Below are 15,000 nucleotides of genomic sequence, written 5' to 3'. Positions count from 1 at the left end.
TTTTGTATATTACACTTCCAGTGTCTGATTTCTCTCCTAAATATGGCACTGGGTAAGAGTCTCTGCAGCGAGATCCGGCGGAAGAAAACAAGCACACGAGATGAAAGAGACAGCGAACAAACTTCTTCGCAGCATGGCACAATAGGAGACAGGAAATAGAAGCATAATGAATGAACAAGAATGCAGTGGTTGGATTAAAATTAAAGAGGCTTCCAATGCACAATTCCTTCACTGCGTCTACGGGATAATCTAGACCTTTCTAGACAATTCCAGATATTCTAGATTTTTACCAACAAATAAAAGAACGTGAAGGATGGGGCTGTTTTTTTTTTGTGTGTCAAAGGGCCTTAGATGGTTTCCAGGTTCCAGGGGTTCCTTGCCCAGTGTTAAATCAGGAGGAACGTCAGGAGGAACGTCGGGTGGAACGTCAGGAGGATGGTCCAAGGTCCCACCATGTGACCACCGTTAACCAACGCAAGGGATTGTCACGTTTCAAGTGCAATGAAAGAGTGGAAGTCACTTGAACACTGCTCAAATGTCTTTGACGGAGGCTGCTACAAAGTCCGTGTTTGAGGATAAAACATGAAACGTATGAAGATCTCTATGGGAATGTCCATAGTAACGTTTATCTTGTCCGCTATACACACACAACACAGCCAAATGCACTTGGAGGAGGACCCTGATTGGACATCTAGGGCAGAAGGAGTGGCTGTGTTCAATCACGAGCTCCTGGGATTGGGCAGATCAAAGACAATGGGCGGGTTCATGGGCTGGAAGTTGACTGTACATGCAGACGCATTGATAAACGTGGTGGTTCCATCCGTCATCATGCCATAACCTAACGCACACACACACAGACACACAAACAAAAGCAAGTCATATTTTTCAGTACTTTATTCAGAAATAAAAATTAATTGATGTCACAAGCAGGTCCTACGGATACTTTTAGGCAGGATGCCTTTATAACTTGTGTAGGTCATAACACAGGGATGTGAGCTCAAGAGCTGTACACTTTATCATTGTGACGATATGTAAATGCAAATGTGCAACCTAGCAGATCCTCGTTCTTTTTCAAAGATTTCGCTCTAACAGATATGACATGTATCTTATTTTGTATAATGATTTTTAAGACAGGAAGGTAACTATGCCTAAAAGCATGAAGGAATACACTGAGCAATATTGCTGAGTGCTCACAACTAGTTTACAGTTTTACACGTCATGCCGCAGTTGCGATATGTAGCAGCACGGTCTAGATATCATCGCAGGGTGAAAATAGACCCAAGTCACGATTCCGGTGCCTAGGCATGCCGCGCTGCAGGACAGCCCAAGACTCACACGCCCTGTTCCCAAAGACAAACGAAGAGCATGGTAGCATGCAGATTTGAGAAGCCCACCGTAGACGTGCAGGATGGATGGGGAGTTTATTACTTGCTTACGTGGATGCATGACACTACATGTCTCATCTATTACAAGGTAAATGACGGATATATGTCATGGCAAAACACACACACACAATAAAAGACTGTGTAAGCAGTAGCTTAATACTGCTAGAAAATAGTGCTCAAAATATTTTCACTGGCAGCCATACGCGTGCATAACATATTCTCCCCCTTCAGGCACAATTATCGTATCATTTTGTGATTCTTTCTAGTGATATGAAAAGAAATTCATTTGCAATAACACCACTCCAATCTTGAACCTCATAGCCAAACAACAAAAGCTCATTTATAAAACTTATATCTCAAACCAAACTGCCAAACAAGGTCTCCTGCATTTCCTCCCGTCGTATTGTAGGCGATGCTGATTTTCAGTGCTAAATTGATTTTTTTGGTGTGTGTGAATCTGAACATGATCTAGTTCTGAGCAGCCCCGGCAGAGGGTGGCCTGCTCTCCCCAGCGGAGGCAGAGATCCCCTGGCGGCAGGTGTGCACGAGCTCCCAGGCCCACGGTGGGGTTCCTCAGCCAGCCCGCGTGCGCGCCTGTCATGCTCAGCAGCTGCGTATCGCACCCGCGCGTGTGCCTGCATGCGTGGGTGTACGGGCGCTACGGCTGGGCAAATGTTACCTTCATGTATGTGTCCAAAAACGTGGAGTTTGGGCTGGACTCTTCTCTGGACCGTGTTCAGAAGCTCCATGCAGCCCACGCGTTGCATCTTCCTGGGCACCCAGTCCAGGAAACCTGCATGACAGCGAGTGAAAGCACCATTCCCAGCCACCAGAGCCAGTCTACTTAGACCGTAATGCAGGCTGTTTAGATGCTCAACTCTTAATCTTCTTGACATATATTCACATGCGCTTGGAAATGCGGCGCATACAGCATAGGTGTTTGGAGATGCAGGGAATCTGATTTAGAGCTGGCAAATGCACACATGCGCACGCGGAAAGAAGCACACACCCGTCTCGTGAGAATTAAGCCTTTGTCACACAGACGAAAAGCCCAAGAGCTAGGTGTCTTAAGCTGCAGCTGTCTTTATGGAGAAACTTCCTCCTGCCATATCCATAATGTGTGTGCGTGCATGCGTGCGTGTGTGTGCGCGGGGTGTGCGTGCGTGCGTGTTTTATTGTGTGCAGAGGGATTTGCCGCACTGCGAACGGCGTCCCTTCCTCGCACGCTTTAGCAGTCTGTAGACTCTCCATCTGCCGAGCCCTACGAGCAAACGCAGGCGCGCCTTTCACTCCAAACCAAATTACAGGAAAAGCCTCGAGCCTGCGACTACCTGTGTGTGAGCGGCCGTGTGTGATTTGTGACTCACCCAGAGGAGGGCAGTGTGTGAGCAGAATGTCAGTGGACTCTGGGATCTGGTTCCACTTGTCCAACAGAGCTTGTCCCCGTGGCAGATTAAAACCCCAACCGTAGTACCACGGCTGCCTGCATCACACACACACACGCACACACACACACACACACACACACACACACACACACACACACACACACATGAGAGAGAGAGAGAGAGAGAGGAGGAAAGCACAGCTAATGTCTTCTGATGCAAAATAGCACAACAATCATCACCACCATCATCATCATCAGAGTGACTCTTTTGTATTAAGCTTGGTCTTAAATAAATGTGTTTTGTTCACGTGTATCACCACCTACTGTACCCTGGGGAACTGGCTGAAACCTTTGTGTGTTTTATAGTTGTTCGCAGGTGTACGCCAGGGGAATGTGCGTGTTTGTGTGTGTGTGTGTGTGTGTGTGTGTGTGTAGAAGAAGATAATAATAATAACAATATGGAATCGGTGTCTATTAATATAGAAATGTTTCATGGAGAAAAGCCTTGATCACTGAATGAGTGAGGGCAGTGAGGGCAGTTCTGTAGCAAGTTAGGGCTGGACATGATGCAGAAGGAGGCGGAGTGAGAAGAAGAAGGCGGAGACAGAGGAGGTGGAGACAGCGGAGGCGGAGACAGAGGAGGCGGAGACAGAAGATGGAGACAGAGAAGGCGGAGACAGAGGAGGCGAAAAACAGAGGAGGCTTTGATAGCTCCGCCTATCACTCTGATTGCAGATGCACCAAACTTGAGTGACGATGTAGAAATTAACATGTCACTAACAATCTGTCCCCAGATCCATCTTCCTCCACTGTGTCGGATATGCCCGTGTGTGTGTGTGTGTGTGTGTGTGTGTGTGTGTTTGCGCGTGCATGCACATTTGTGTGACGGCAAGTGACAGTTCGCTCGTGAAAGTTGCTTACATTTGGTAATTTAGAGGGAGCAGTCATTTGAAACATTTACTTTTATAGGATGTTTGATGCATCAATGTCCAAAGCCGACAGACCCCCTCACACACACACACACACACACAGACACACACACACACACACACACACACACACACTTGACATGTAATTGTTGTAGCTATAAGTGCAAATGCATAGCAACCAGAAGGTTCATCATCTCAGGAAGGTCAGGAGGACAGACATGCCTCATGGAAAATGGAGTCTTATTTTCATCTGTTTTCATTTGATTAATATTCAAGTAATCTCCAACATCAGAGTCTTAATGTTTATGATGAAACATTTGAAGTGCAGTGAATGCCATGTGAATAATTTACATCTAAAATCTTAAAACATTTAAATGGTCTTTGCATATTAATAGTCATATTTAAAAATTTATTTTCATTTTTACATGAATGCATATGAAGAGCTCAAGTATGCTGAATAGAGTAAAGATTCTGTATTGATGTGCCTGATGCCACTTCTGTAATAACTACAATAAGACAGAAATAAAGGCAGATACACTGATTCATCAACAGACACACAAACCTGTTTCATTAATAATAGAGTCTGCCATCAAAAAAATGCAGAGAGTGTTGATTAAGAAAAAATGTAAGTGACAGAGAAAGACAAATGTGGAATATCTAGAATATGTCATTTTGCTTACAAACTGCTAATGAACATATTATTAACGAACTAAAAGGACATGTTGAGGTCCTGTTTGTGGCATTTACCAGGTCAGATTATTATGCCAATGTGTAATCGATTTAAACAAGGCACAGATCTGTCGACATGCACCTTGCGCGAAGGTGTGTGTCTTTCATGATGCCTTCTGTTCCAGGCAGAGGAGCGAGAGCTCTGAACAGCTGTTCGCATGGACATGCTGTGTCCCCTGGCACTGCATGTGATCGTGACGAGAGACCAACCAGAGAAGTCAAAGCAAAGCATGTTGATTTTACGTGAATTGCCCTGTCTTGTGCTTTTATCTGCCTCTGATCCAACCTAAGAGAGACACACAACTAGAACTACATGGCATATAAATCTTGGTCAGATACGTGTGTGTGTGCGTGTGTGTGTAAGTCAGTGTTATGATGACCTAATCATATCAGTGCAGCCATTATAAATTTTTAAAAGCGTAGCCAGGAGGAATATAGCTGAAGGGTGTCGATGAGTTAATATTTCATCACGTTGGTTAACTTCAGAGTTGTTCAGGCAAGAGAGAGGCTAAAACAACATAAAAATGCTACTAATGTTTTTAGGAATTTTTAATGTAAATAAACTCAAATTGCCTGTGAGGTAGTTCACACTGAGCCAAAAGACGAGAGCGAGCAAGAGAGAGAGAGAGAAAGGGAGAACGAGAAAAAAGACGAGAAGAGGCAGAAAAAAACAAGAAAAGAATTGACATGGGATATTCACAGACAAGGCAGATTTGCAATGTAAAAACGTGCGTCCACAGACCTCCCATACTCACCTCTGGGTGAGTTAATTAATGATGCTGATGGTGTCATGACCCTAATTACAGACTAGAAAACGTGTGTGTGTGCGTGCGTGCGTGTGTGTGTCTGTGTGTGTGCTGCAAACGTGTGTGAGGGAATTATTAGAGAAATGTTTAGCCTCTGACACACCATGGTGTTTTAACAGGGTGGAAGAGGTTGTGAGAGTCATTGATTAAAAGCTGCCATCTTTCACACGAATTTAAACAAGCACTTCTGAGCCCTTCATACTCAACGGCTCATTAAGAGTGCCTGTTTCAGTTAATCACAGGTCACACAAGTCTGCTGGGGAATCTTACAACTCATGCACAACACACACACACACACACACACACACACACACACACACACACACACACACACACACAGAAATGTGTGTTTGATGTGTGTGTTTCTCCCCTGGTGTGCATTTGTAAACAACCATAAAGCCCACTAAGAGAAGCTTTGACCACACCGTGATCCAGCATGCTTTGTACAGAGGTTCAAATGCCAGCTGTGCAGCATGGTGCAGACAGTAGCCCCAGTGCAGGAGGTGTCCAGCTGGTCCAGCGTTTGCTTTAGGTTGCGCCGGCCTGCTGCTCTTTGCAGTTTATCGCCTGTTTGCTGCATTTATTAATGCTTAATCCCGGACACCTACGTTGTTAATGCAAAACACGGCACTCTGGTTTAAGAGAAACCCGAGACATTTAATGCCCAACAAAACAGCGAACACTCTGGGCTGATGGCATAGTCTTTCTATAACCATCACTGTTAACGTGCCGGTAATAGGTAACAATGACCTTTATTCTGTCTTTGGCCCCTGTCATTTCCAAACAGCACACAGGTAACGGAGGGTTAGAAGACCAGCATCTTCTTCAACCATGCAGAAATCCTGCTCCTGTAGGTTAAAGGGCAGTGCCATCACAACCATCAGGGTGTACCACGTCTGCTTGGTATTTTTTACCAAGATGCATTTCATATGTTTGTAAATATAGAAATTACTTTACAAAAGAAGGCAGAATGGGTATGACTACAACTTTAAGGTACAATATCATTTACTAAGAAAAGCTACACATGAAACTGAACGAAATTTCTAAAAGTTTTATACTGAATGTTCTTTATTCTAAGCCTAATCATAATTTTGCAACATCAAGCATAAAAAGGTCCTGCATGTAAGATAGAGTTGGTATTTTGATAAAAGACTTAATACTTCAGTTTTGTGCATGAACATGGAGGGGGCTTATTTGTGACTCACATATTCACCTTTGTGGATGTACGAGCTAAATTAGAACGGTTCTTTTCAAAGATATCAGGCATTAGGCAACAAATGTAACATTTAATGTGTCATGTACTCACTTCATAAGTTCCGTCAGATATTTGTTTATAATGACAGAAATTATCACATTCGCACAAAAATGTTTTATTTTAGTAACATTTTATTTAATTGTTGTCAAAGGAACTGACACCTAATTTTGGTACTGATTTGAGTATTGTGTATTTAATGTTGTTACTCGTTTTTTCTTAGATTTTTTTTTAACAATTTCTTCCAGACCTGTTAGGTTCTGAATTTTTGCAACATTGCGCTGTGTTCTGATGGCGTAACGACCTTCTCGTTTTGGACACGCTCGAGCATGGCGTTGTTTAACTGGCTGGCTTGTGGAGACTGGGATATCTGCTCTGCTCTGATGGACAGTGCCTCTGATGTTGGAGCAGAGAGAGGTGTGTGGCATGTTCACACTGCAACCCCCCCCTGACAGGCGTAGCAGGAGAGGCAAGCACACACACACTCCCCAGCCAGTACTGTGCCTCTGTACAAATGCCACAGAAAAATAAAACACAGCCAGAAGCAGAGAGGGGAAGCCCTGGAAGGCAGAGTACATCTGCCTCTCGCAACAGGGTTAGCCCATCCTAGAGCAGACAGAAGTCTGTATGCGTGTGTCCATGTGTGCGTGTGTGTGTAAGCGCCTGAACAATAAACAAAGTTATATCTCTACTTGTTTGGCACAGCGTTTCCTGTTGCCACTATTTCTCTCTCCCTCTCTCTTCACTCAACCCTTCCTTTTCTTTCTTTTTTCTGTTTCTCTCTCTCTCTCTCTTTTTAACACAGGTTAACATGTGGCAGATTTGGGACATTTGGTCCAGTGTGACACAGTGCATGTTCAAAAGAATCCAAGGTTTAAAAACTGTACTATACACACACGCGCACACACACACACACACACACACACACACACACACACACACACACACACACACACAGACACACACACACACACACACTCACAGACACACATACACTCACACACACACACACACACACACACACACACACAGTCCAAGCCTGATGATGTTTTCGGCTCTCTGATTCAATTAAACCTACGGTTTAAACGGTTAAAGCTTCTAATTATGTGTGAATTTGCTACAATTTTACATGAATTTTATGATTCAGGAAAGTACATCACAACAGTCTCCAGTTACCACAAACCCCAACATCAAATTGACTTGCACTTGCTTTGCTAATTAAACGTTTTTGACACGGTCACAAGTCCTGTCATAACAGACGGTCCTGAAAACAGATCCACATGATACACGTTAACTAATCCACAATCTTACTTCGCTCTCAGTAAAGTGCCGTGTTTTTTTGTACAGTATACAGATCTTGCTAGCCATCCTAATTAAGTCTGCACACATCACCCACTTATGAAACACATTACAAATATAAAACACACAAAAGCTCTTTCACTTCCAGTTAATACGACTATAAAACAAGCAGGTGCGTTTGTTAAAAGGTTAAAAGTCACTAACACCAACCGTACTCCTTCTACCCTGACTCCCTGAATCATCAGGCAGCACACGCTGGCATCGAACGTCTGGTGTGGGGAGATCTGAATTAGAGGGCTCAATGTGGGCTAGCAGCCACGGCTGTGAGGTACATCTCACCGACAGAAAAATGTAATGACTTGGCCCAAGTCACTGGGAAACCACGCTGAAAAAGCGCTTTCTTCACCTCCCCGAAGTCACCCGAGGAGTGGGCTCGTGTTATGTTACGAGACGTGCGGTTTGGAGAGAAAATGATAACGTGCGGAGTCTCCACAGAAGGCAGGTGTCATGGTCCAGTAATGAGTGTCTATGAGAGCCTGTGCAGGGCCAGCACACTGCGGAGCGGGTGTGTAGAGTTCAGTACAGGCAGGGACTCTGCACAGCTTCACTACAGCAGGGCTGGACGCACCGAGCGCAGCAGTGACAAACCCATCTGTGCAATGAGGTATCTGCCCACTCAGCCTGACACCTCAGACACACACACACACACACACACACTCTCTCTCTCTCTCTCTCTCTCTCTCTCTCTTCTTCTCCCTCTCTCACATACACACACACTCTCTCTCTCTCTCTCGCTCTCTTCTTCTCCCTCTCTCACACACACATACACTCTCTCTCTCTCTCTCTCTCTCTCTCTTCTTCTCCCTCTCTCACACACACACACACATATGCGCACGCAGGCGTATGCACACACAGACACGCACACACACACTGGCCTGGGCATACAGCAGACTCCAGAACAGCTGTGTGGACTCTCACTCATCAACGGGAACATTCACAGCACTGATTACCATGATGAGCCAAGTGCTCTCTCTCACACACACACACACACACACACACACACACACACACACACACACACACACACACACACAGCTTAATGGATGAGACTGAATTCTACATAGGTACAGCGCAGTGAAGTCCTCCTGTCAATGTTTGCTTTATTACCCCTCGGGGCATCTTAAAGGGATATTTAAAGGGAACACACCACAAGATATTTTATTCTGCTGATAAAAATGTCAGCAGTCTCATGAATAACAAAGCCTCTAAACATTCTGCCAGAGCAAAAAGCAGCAGTGTCTCACATTCCTTTTGAAAATCAAGTTCACTTCATACAGGCCAACAAAGAGCCATCAATGGACATCTGTGTGTGTGTGTGTGTGTGTCGGGGGGGGGGGGGGGGGTTGCATCTGTGTCTGTAGGGGTGTATCTGTGTGTGTGGGTGTGTGTGTGTGTATGGGAGTGTATCTGTCTGTGCGTGTGTGTATGTGTGTGGGGGGGTATATCTGTGTGCGTGTGTGTGTGTGTGTGTATGGGGGTATATCTGTGTCTGTAGGGGTGTATCTGTGTGTGTGTGTGTGTGTGTGTGCGTATGGGGGTGTATCTGTGTGTGTGTGTGTGTGTATGGGGGTATATCTGTGTGTGTGTGTGTGTGTGTGTGTGTGTATGTGGAGGTATATCTGTGTGTGTGTGTGTGTGTATGGGGGTATATCTGTGTTTGTGTTGGTGTGTGTGTGTGTGTGTGTGTGTGTGTGTGGGTGTATGTGTGTGTGTGGGGGGGTATATCTGTGTGTGTGATACAGGAATATACTCTAGTTCTATAGCAGCTACCCCATCTGACTCTGACTCACATCTTTTCACAGGTTCAGACGATGAGGATGAGTAGATGATGTGAGCTAATGAAGGCCCCTTTGATGTCAGCCATAAACAGAAAGATGAACTGTTCTGTTCGGTTGTTTTCACAGAGGCAGAGACAGAGGCGGCAAGGTTGTTTCCCGCCTCTGCCTGAGGTTGGTCTGAGGTAGGTCTACAGTAAGCCAGAGGTAGGTCTGCGGCAGATCTGAGGCATAACTGGGGTTGGTCTCTGGAAGGTCTGAGGTAAGCCTGAAATAGGCCTGAGGTAGGTCTTAGGTAGGTCTTAGGTAGGTCTGAGGCAGATCTGTGGTAGGTCTGAGGTAGGTCTACACATGAACTGCAGCCAAGGAGCTCGTTTGTTAGAAGAGCAGAAGAAAGCAAAGTTCTGAAGCCCACACCACCCTGCTGGCAGTGGAGACCAAAAAGGGAGGGAGAAGGACGAGAGGGAAGAAATGTCCAATGGAAAAGATGCAAAGAAAAAACGTTTTGTTGTTAATCCGTTTCTTTTTCGTGTGTTTAATTAATTTTCGTCTCGCTGACGGCGAAACTCCCTCCTCACAACCCGTGACACGTTTGCTTGCAGACTGCAGGCGTAAACTCTGGTGTGGAAGCCAGACACATCACCCTGTGCGTGCCTCGGTCAGCAAGCACCAGCCAGAAGCCGTCATTTTATACTGAGTATGTGTAAGCAGTACACACGGGTGTGCATGCTTGTGTGTGTGTGTGTGTGTGAGAGAGAGAGAGAGAGAGAGAGAGAGAGAGGGTTAGGAAGCTAGGAAGCAGAGTGATAACAGGTGTGTGTCAAACCTAACATCTCACCCTCTTTCCTGAGTGTGCCAGACGCCAGCAGTGTGAGCCAGGCCTCTCCGCACACACACAACATCTCAACAGAAACCCTCCCCAACACTCCCTAAATGGACTTTTAAATGGCGTTTATTGTTTTGACTGCACTGGTTTGCCTGAACTATAACTGTTCATTTGGGACATAAAAACCTGCAGAAGTCTTACAGCACCGTGCCTCCGTTCCACTCAAACACCAAGTGCAATTTGCTGTTGGAAAAAAGTCACAATTTCTCCATTAGTGAGAAAGGAAGTAGATAAATCAAAAATCCTCTAGGTAGTTTTCTCAACAATAGCTTCTCTTTTTTTATTTTTTCGGTCTCCACTTCTTTCTCTGTCCCTCCTGCGCGAGCTTTCGTGGGATTTTAAGAGTGCGGAGAGATGTGTGTGGGGACTCAGACAACACAGTGAACACTGCTAATGAGATCCCACTGGCAGGCCCCGCATCCATACGTAAGAGCCGCGGTGCCCGCACGTTAGAGCTGGCACGTTAGGGGCGGGCATGCGCACCAGGGCGGAGGGTGGATGGGAGGTCTTCTGGGAGAGGAAGCCTCTCTCGTAATGAAGGTGGGTGGGAATAGGGGTGAGGAGTAGGGATGGAGGGATAGAGTGGTAGAGGATGGGAAGGGAGACAGAATGGAGGGGGGGGGGTTGGGTGGATGACTCCGGTACACAAACAGCTTAGAGAAGGCTAATGTGTGTGATGGAGTGTGTTTGGTGTATAGTGTGTGTGTGATGGAGTGTGTTTGCGTATAGTATGTGTGGTGGTGTGTTTGGTGTATAGTGTGTGTGTGATGGAGTGTGTTTGCGTATAGTATGTGTGGTGGTGTGTTTGGTTTATAGTATGTGTAGTGGTGTTTAGTGTATAGTGTGTGTGTGATGGAGTGTGTTTGCGTATAGTATGTGTGGTGGTGTGTTTGGTGTATAGTGTGTGTGTGATGGAGTGTGTTTGCGTATAGTATGTGTGGTGGTGTGTTTGGTTTATAGTATGTGTAGTGGTGTGTTTAGTGTATAGTGTGTGTGTGATGGAGTGTGTTTGCGTATAGTATGTGTGGTGGAGTGTTTGTTGTATAGTGTGTGTGTGATGGAGTGTGTTTGCGTATAGTATGTGTGGTGGTGTGGTTGGTGTATAGTGTGTGTGTGATGGGTGGTGGTGTGTTTGGTGTATAGTGTGTGTGTGATGGAGTGTGTTTGCGTATAGTATGTATGGTGGAGTGTTTGTTGTATAGTGTGTGTGTGATGGAGTGTGTTTGCGTATAGTATGTGTGGTGGTGTGTTTGGTGTATATTGCGTATGTGATGGAGTGTGTTTGCGTATAGTATGTGTGGTGGTGTGTTTGGTGTATAGTGTGTGTGTGATGGAGTGTGTTTGCGTATTACGTGTGTGATAGCACCAGGTCTCTCAAGCCTGAACTGTGAAGAGCAGGTGCAAGGAGGCGCCATCATGAGTGAGTGCATTTGGGTATGCGTGCACGCGTGTGTGTGCGCGTGTGCATGCGTGTGTGTGAGAGAGAGTGTGAGCTAGAGAACGTGTCATATGGTAATGCTTGGAGCAACACAAAACTATTGCCTTCTGGGTGATAAAAGGGGAGGGAGCGTGAGAGGCCCCAGGGCTTCCTTAAGGAAGACAATATCATACCACTTACACACACTCACACACACACACACACACACACACACATGCACGCACACACACATTTAGTGATCAGATTATGAGGTCTGTGTATTTTTCAGCAGCCCCAGAAACCCTGGCTGTGAGAGGCAGAGATCGGCTGGGGCCCTCACCACACTGGCCCCCACCCAAGAGCTCTGCAGCCTCTGTGTTGACCCACTTACTACAGAGCCATCAGCAGCCACTGAAAGAACATTTCTTACTGCTGCTACAGCACTTTCATGAGGACTGATCAATTACCACAAGAAATGACTGACTTTGTGGGCAGACAAGGGTGATTATGTGTGTGTGTGTGTGTCGTGCTTTAACTAGGTTGTTTATGAGTTTCACTTTTAATTGGCCAGACCCTTAGTGCACAATGATAATTGTCTCAAACACATTAATCTCACCGTGATAAAGAGAGGTGGACACAGACGTCCATCGGGGCCAGTGGCAGAGGGGGGAGGAGACGAGACAGTGAGACGTGCTCGAGCAAGAGCTGAGACTCAGCATGAGGGGCCCTGCGATGGGTGTGTTACTGAAGCCTGCGAGTGATTCAGTCTGGAAAACTGCTGGACCCCCCCACGCTATCTCTTTCCCACGGAGTGATAGTTGCCTTAGCAACCGTGGCAAATCTTCCTTTTCTCAAACAGATGTCCCATTTAGTTTGAAATTAGAATGTGTAAAAACCCAGGAGACTCAAATTATTTCAAACTTCTCTTGGGAGGGGGGGGGTGAGAAGAGAAAAAAAGGAGTGGTTAGGGAGCGAGAGAGAGAGAGAGAGAGAGAGAGAGAGAGAGAGAGGGGGATATAGAGAAGTGGAGGGAGAGAGAGAGGGGGGGATAGAGAGAAGGGGAGAGAGAGAGGTATAGAGAAAGTGAGACTGGGATGAAAGAACCAGGGAAAAGGTGAGACAGAGAGAGAGAGGGATAGAGAGAAGGGGAGAGAGAGAGAGAGGGATAGAGAGAAGAGGGGAGAGAGAGAGAGGGGGATATAGAGAAGCGGAGGGGGAGAGAGAGAGGGATAGAGAGAAGGGGAGAGAGAGAGGGATAGAGAGATGGGGAGAGAGAGGGGGATAGAGAGAAGAGAGGAGAGAGAGAGAGGGGGATATAGAGAAGAGGGGAGAGAGAGAGGGGGATAGAGAGAAGAGGGGAGAGAGAGAGGGATAGAGAGAAGAGGGGAGAGAGAGAGAGGGATAGAGAGAAGTAGAGAGAGAGAGAGAGGGATAGAGAGAAGTGGAGGGAGAGAGAGAGAGAGGGATAGAGAGAAGGGGGGAGAGGAGCAGTTGCCCACGCTGCTTGCTGCTTGAGCAGATCCGTGAAAGCGCTTGCATTAGGAACGGCTGCAGGGCAGCACTCACGCCTGTCTGACGCCCAGCCCAGACCCCACAGACAGGAGGGAGAGAGAGTGAGACAGGGAGGGAGAGAGTGAGACAGGGAGGGAGAGAGAGAGAGAGAGAGAGAGAGAGAGAGGGAGAGAGAGAGAGAGAGAGAGAGAGAGAGAGAGAGAGAGGGAGAGAGAGAGAGAGAGAGAGAGAGAGAGAGACAGGGAGGGAGGGAGAGTGAGACAGGGAGGGAGAGAGTGAGACAGGGAGAGAGAGTGAGACAGGGAGCGAGGGAGAGTGAGACAGGGAGAGAGAGAGTGAGACAGGAAGGGAGAGAGAACTGCTAGTCTATACGGCTGATGAAGTCTGCAGAGGACCGTCACCCGCTGACAAGGCTATGCAATGGAGGAAGGAATGAAGGAACGGAAGTGTTTGGGACCTTCAGCTGTCTTTTACATTTTGTCAAAATTTTACATTTTGTCCAAAAAATTTTGTCTTTCTATAAAAATGATTTATTTATATTTAAATATTAATTTATATTTAAAATATCTGTCATGCTTTAAATAGCATTGAAGATGCAGAAGATTTTGTAAGAATAATTATAACACTATGTTGTGTCATGCCCCCCCCCCACACACACACAAAGAACTGAAAATGTAATGTAATTCATCCAGACGATTTCATATAGAAACTGAGGCAGTGCTTCTGAGGAGCCCAGAGCCATGACCGCTCTCTCTCTCTACCGCTCTCTCTCTCTCTCCCTCTACATCGCTGTTATTGTTTTTGTCATGCTTTTGTTTAGGTGTGGTTCCCGTACGTGATCTCTATTTCTTTGAGCAATTGTGCTTGTTTGTTTTACACTGTATAGACTTATAAAGTTTTGGTAATGATTTAAAAAATCCTGTTTCTCTTTCTGTCCCCCAAGAAACTTCACAGTGTGACTGGCAGCATGATAGAGTGACCCACACTGAGCAAAAAAAGGACGCAGATAACACAGAGAACAGAGAGAATGCACAGAGAACAGAAAAGACAGAGAACACAGACCTCACAGAACACAGAGAACACAGAGAACAAAGAATGCAGAGAAAACAGAACACAGACGACACAAACCTCGCAGAACACAGAGAACAGAAAAGACAAAGAACACAGACCTCACAGAACACAGAGAACACAGAGAACAAAGAATGCAGAGAAAACAGAACACAGACGACACAAACCTCGCAGAACACAGAGAACAGAAAAGACAGAGAACACAGACCTCACAGAACACAGAGAACACAGAGAACAAAGAATAAACACCGAACGCAGACAACACAGAACACAACGCAGAGAACACAGAACACAGAGAATGAACACGGAATGCAGAGTACACAGAACAGAGAACATGGATAACACAGTGAATGCAGAGAACACAGAAGCCAGAGATCACAGACAACCCAGAGAACAAGAACTCTACATCAGAAACATTATTCTAAGCAGGCTGCCTCCCATTCACTCACTGATCCAGTTCTCTTTCAGTGTGTAGTGGTGTGTGATGACATGGCT

General features: G+C 45.9%; 1 protein-coding gene across 1 annotated transcript in view; it reads right to left on the bottom strand.

The window, feature by feature from the left end:
* The window catches only part of mpped1 (metallophosphoesterase domain containing 1), a 33,056-nt gene that overhangs the window by 1,109 nt on the left and 16,947 nt on the right, over positions 1-15,000 (bottom strand). Inside the window, exons 4-6 of the mRNA XM_035528617.1 lie at positions 2,753-2,868; positions 2,065-2,178; positions 1-838 (exon numbers count right to left, since the gene is read on the bottom strand). The exon at positions 1-838 is cut by the window's left edge and continues 1,109 nt beyond it. Coding sequence (XP_035384510.1) covers positions 720-838; positions 2,065-2,178; positions 2,753-2,868 — 349 coding nt within the window. The 3' untranslated portion in view covers positions 1-719. The remainder of the gene's footprint in view (positions 839-2,064; positions 2,179-2,752; positions 2,869-15,000) is intronic.

This window comes from Electrophorus electricus, chromosome 7, assembly GCF_013358815.1.
Source record: "Electrophorus electricus isolate fEleEle1 chromosome 7, fEleEle1.pri, whole genome shotgun sequence".
NCBI classification, from domain to species: domain Eukaryota; kingdom Metazoa; phylum Chordata; class Actinopteri; order Gymnotiformes; family Gymnotidae; genus Electrophorus; species Electrophorus electricus.
The sequence above is the reverse complement of the archived record's forward strand: the minus strand, read 5'-3'. Positions and strand labels throughout refer to the sequence as shown.